This window comes from Pseudophryne corroboree, assembly GCF_028390025.1.
Source record: "Pseudophryne corroboree isolate aPseCor3 chromosome 3 unlocalized genomic scaffold, aPseCor3.hap2 SUPER_3_unloc_5, whole genome shotgun sequence".
In the NCBI taxonomy this organism is placed as follows: Eukaryota; Metazoa; Chordata; class Amphibia; order Anura; family Myobatrachidae; genus Pseudophryne; species Pseudophryne corroboree.
The window spans coordinates 1-5285 of NW_026967541.1; the positions used below are offsets into that span (position 1 = coordinate 1).

Below are 5285 nucleotides of genomic sequence, written 5' to 3' on the forward strand. Positions count from 1 at the left end.
TCTTGTTTACATAGGGTGAAGCCCAATTAAATAATATTAAAATCAAAGATACAGAGGGAGAAGAAGAGACGTATGTGACTGATATAAAGGCAGAAGATATAGAAGGAGAAGAAGAGACGTATGTGACTGATATAAAGACAGAAGATATAGATGGAGAAGAAGAGACGTATGTGACTGATATAAAGGCAGAAGATATAGAGGGAGAAGAAGAGACGTATGTGACTGATATAAAGGCAGAAGATATAGAGGGAGAAGAAGAGACGTATGTGACTGATATGAAGTCAGAAGATATAGAGGGAGAAGAAGAGACGTATGTGACTGATATAAAGGCAGAAGATATAGAGGGAGAAGAAGAGACGTATGTGACTGATATAAAGGCAGAAGATATAGAGGGAGAAGAAGAGACGTATGTGACTGATATAAAGGCAGAAGATACAGAGGGAGAAGAAGAGACGTATATGACTGATATAAAGGCAGAAGATATAAAGGGAGAAGAAGAGACATATGTGACTGATATAAAGGCGGAAGATATAGAAGAAGAAGAGACGTATGTGACTGATATAAAGGCAGAAGATATAGAAGGAGAAGAAGAGACGTATGTGACTGATATAAAGGCAGAAGATATAGAGGGAGAAGAAGAGACGTATGTGACTGATATAAAGGCAGAAGATATAGAGGGCGTAGAAGAGACATATGTGACTGATATAGAGACAGAAGATACAGAGGGAGAAGAAGAGACGTATGTGAGGGGTGATCAGCAGTGTAAGGAGGAGGAGATCCCTACAGATATCAGCACAGGTGAGTAATAAACACTTATTATAGAAGAGAGTCACATATTCTCCTTCCTCAGTGACTACAGCAATCTCTTATCCTACACCCTCCTCTGTCAGTACAAATTAATGAGGAATTTGTTTTCTCCCAGTATGGAGTCAGGAGCCATCACCTCTATTATACTCCTGCTCTCACCCTCACATCATGTCACTGTGTGTTACCAGCCCAGAGATCTGACCAGTCTCCTCCCCACACTCTCTGGTGTATCTCATACATCAGGAGACATCAGCCCCTATTATACTCCTGCTCTCCTCACATCATGTCACTGTGTGTTACCAGCCCAGAGATCTGACCAGTCTCCTCCCCACACTCTCTGGTGTATCATACATCAGGAGCCATCAGCCCCTATTATACTCCTGCTCTACCCCTCACATCATGTCACTGTGTTACCAGCCCTGAGATCTGATCATTCTCCTCCCCACACTCTCTGGTGTATCTCATACATTAGGAGCCTTCAACCCCTATTATACTCCTGCTCTCTCCTTCACATCATGTCACTGTGTTACCAGCCCAGATATCTGACCAGTCTCCTCCCCACACTCTCTGGTGTATCTCATACATCAGGAGACATCAGCCCCTATTATACTCCTGCTCTCCCCTCACATCATGTCACTGTGTGTTACCAGCCCAGACATCTGACCAGTCTCCTCCCAACACTCTCTGGTCTAACCCTCCCTCCCCCACAGCCTAACCCTCCCTGGGGGATGCCTAACCCCCCCTACACGCTGCCTAACCATTCCTTCCCCACAGCCTGTTCCTATCCCTACCCAGCGGTGCTAACCCTTCTCCCTGAAGCCTAACCCTAACTCTCCCTCCCCCACAACCGAACCCTCCCTCCCCCATAGCATAACCCTCCCCGGGGGGTGCCTAACCCCCCCTATCCGCAGCCTATCTCCCTCACAGCCTAACCCTCCCCTGGGGATGCCTAACACCCCCTACCTGCAGCCTAATCCTCCCTCCCCAACATCCTGTCCCTAACCCTCCCTCCCCCACAGCCTAGCCCCCCCACCCTAGCAGCCTAACCCTATCCCTCTCTGGGGATGCCTAACTCTAACCCCCTACCTACCCACAGCCTAACCCTAACCATCCCACCCCTGCAGCCAAAAGCACCTCCAAGTCAGATGTCCAGAATACAGCCTGTGGCTTCAGCGGCGTCACTAGGCTGCGGCAGTGAACGGTGCCTGGAGGGAGCGGCTTTAGGGCAGTAGGAGTGGGGGACTTAATAGATTGGGTCTTGGTCCCAGCGGCGGCTGAGAGCTATCAGATAGGGTAGATAAGAAGCCACTTAGTGAGGAGAGCTCCAGAAAGCACGTCTGGATGGACCACACCCCTATTATTTATTATTTTATATACTAACAGGGGTGACAGGTGTGGTACATCCCTGCAAAGGCAGATCCAATCTCTTTCTCATCAGACTCTGCTGTCTTCCCTGCACTCTCACTCAGATGTTCACTGCTGCCAGTAGCACACGTATGAGAAGCGGAAGTATGGTGGCAGCTGTATAGATTCTGATATGTAATTCTCTGTATCATACCGTACACACATCATCCTTATTACTATTGAGAGAATAGAGGTAAAACACTGATGATAGGGGTGTAACAGTGGATTATAACCTAGCAGATGATGATGATGATGATGATGATTGCAGTGTATCATATGGTCTATTGCATGTAAAGTACCTTGTTCCACACCTACTCTGCTGTAGCAATATACCTTATATAAGGGTGAGTAACACATGAACAGGCTTACCAGCGTATGAGCACACACATAAAGGAATGCTACCTTACCAATGCTTCCAGGAGTAACGTTAGAAGACATTTCTCTGATCCATCAGCTCATGTGACTGATGTTATTGTTCATCTAGAATCTCCAATTCATACGATATGTTCCCCATCCATTGTTTTACATTGGTGCTGACATAGGACTTGGCGAGTGACTACATCTCCATTTATACTTCATGGTTAGTTACCAGTACAAGAGAGAGAGATATCTAAGTCTTTTGTTATTGTGAGTGTTCTCAGGAGGGTGGACACAATGATAGTCTGAGACACAATATTATAAAGCCTTCATTAAAAGTTATGTTTTATTATACACACACATTTACAATTAAGTGTCTCAGAGAGTCGTCTTCTCCTATTGTTTACAAGATTAATTTTGTTACAGAAAATGTCACATTTCCATTATGTATTTTATTTCCAGCAGATGGACACACAAGCAGAAATATCTCAGAAGGACATCTAATGTTATCCCCGGATTGTGACATAAAAGATAATGACAGTAGACAGGATTCTCCAGGAGATAACCCCATTACCCCAATTATACATCCAGCTCTATCAGCTGATCCCCCTGATCCTGGGAAATGTTCTCCTGATCACTCTGATATTGGTGCATCTGTTACAGCTCTGAGAGTAGATACAGAGTTTCCCTGTTCTATAGATGCCAAATGTTTTACACAGAACACAAAGCTTATTACCCATCAGCCAGCTAAGGCAGGTGAGAGGCCATTTCCATGTTCTGAGTGTGGGAAATGTTTTACATACAAATCACATCTTGTTATACATCAGGGAAGTCACACTGGTGAGATGCCACTGACATGTTCTGAGTGTGGGAAATGTTTTGCACGGAAATCGCATCTTGTTATACATCAGAGAAGTCACACAGGTGAGAAGCCATTTTCTTGCTCTGAGTGTGGGAAATGTTTTTCCCAGAAATCAAATCTTGTTCAACATCAGAGAAGTCACACAGGTGAGAAGCCGTTTTCTTGCTCTGAGTGTGGGAAATGTTTTTCCCAGAAATCAAATCTTGTTCAACATCAGAGAAGTCACACAGGTGAGAAGCCATTTTCTTGCTCTGAGTGTGGGAAACATTGTTTAAATAAATCACATCTTGTTATACATCACAGAAGTCATACAGGTGAGAAGCCATTTTCTTGTTCTGAGTGTGGAAAATGTTTTTCCCAGAAATCACCACTTGCTAGACATCAGAGAAGTCACACAGGTGAGAAGCCATTTTCTTGCTCTGAGTGTGGGAAAAGTTTTACACTGAAATTACATCTTGTTAGACATCAGAGAACTCACACAGATGAGAATATATTTCCATGTTCTGAGTGTGGGAAATGTTCTGCACACAATTCAGATCTTAGAAACCATGAGAGAAGTCACACAGGTGAGAAGCCATTTTCTTGCTCTCAGTGCGGGAAATGTTTTACACAGAAATCACAACTTGTTACATATCAGAGAAGTCACAGGTGAGAGGCCATTTCTATATTCTGAGAAATAAATCCGCTCTTGTTGCACACAATAGACATCACTCAGGTGAGGAACCATTTAATCTTCTGGAGTATTCTCATCATTGCCATGTGTTGTTCTTCAAGGTTCTTATCCTATCTCCTATGCTTTTTGCAATATACATGTTACCACTGGGTGAAAAAATCAGATGTCATGTCCTCATCTACCACTGCTATACAGATGACCTGTCTTTTGCTCCAGGTACTGAGAACCCAGTACCAATCCTAAATGGTTGTCTAGCTGAGCTCCAGGTGTGGGTGATGCCAGTTGGCTGTGACGCAGTCCTGGTGAAACAGGTCCTTATGATAGAAGCTCACCAATAAACGGCAGGGCTACAGCTCAGCTTTTCCTACCAACCAGACGCCACATAACACCCATTCTCTGTTCCCTCCACCAGCTGCCTGTAAGATGGTGACTCTATTACATAATCTTACTGACTCTCCCAGCACTACATGACCAGGGTCCAAGGTACCAGAAGCAACTTCTGACTCCTTACTGTCCTACGTGCTTCCATCTGCAGATGGACTGTTACCAGCAATACCAAGAAACCCCAAGCAGTGCTTAGATGTCAGAGGGGAGACAGGGTGGGTGGCACTGTCTGGGTAATATTATCCCCAAGCATAGCTGAGGGGGTACTCAGGGTGGCTGGCAGTAGTGGGGACTGCAGGAGGCAGTGTCTGTGTGAGAATCTTGTCCTCAAGCAGAGTTAAGGTGTCAGAGGGGGAGACAAGGTGGTGGAAGTAGTGGAAAGGAGACAGGGCGGGTGGCAGTAGTGAGCGGAGACAGGGCGGTGGAAGGAGACCGAGTGGGTGGCAGTAGTGGCCGGAGACAGGGTGAGTGGCAGTAGTGGGGGGGAGGCAGGGCGAATGACATTAGTGGAGGGAGGCAGGGCGAATGGCATTAGTGGAGGGAGGCAGGGCGGTGGCAATAGTGTGGGGGGAGATGGCGGTTAGCAGTAGTGGGGAAGACAAGGCGGTGGCAGTAGTGTGGGGGGAGACGGTGGGTAGCAGTAGTGGGGGGGAGACAGGGTGGGTAGCAGTAGTGGGGGGAGACAGGGTGGGTAACAGTAGTGTGGGGGAGACAGGGCGGTGGCAGTAGTGGGGAAAGACAGGGTGGGTAGCAGTAGTGGGGGGAGACAGGGCGAATGGCATTAGTGGAGGGAGGCAG

General features: G+C 46.4%; 1 protein-coding gene across 1 annotated transcript; it reads left to right on the forward strand.

The window, feature by feature from the left end:
• The first annotated feature begins 458 nt into the window (after nucleotides 1–458).
• LOC134984357 (oocyte zinc finger protein XlCOF6.1-like) lies at nucleotides 459–5018 on the forward strand. The gene is made up of 3 exons (XM_063949954.1): nucleotides 459–595; nucleotides 851–921; nucleotides 3034–5018. The coding sequence occupies exons 1-3, from the start codon at nucleotides 459–461 to the stop codon at nucleotides 4080–4082; spliced, it is 1257 nt and encodes a 418-aa protein (XP_063806024.1). The 3' UTR covers nucleotides 4083–5018.
• The last annotated feature ends 267 nt before the right edge of the window (nucleotides 5019–5285 follow it).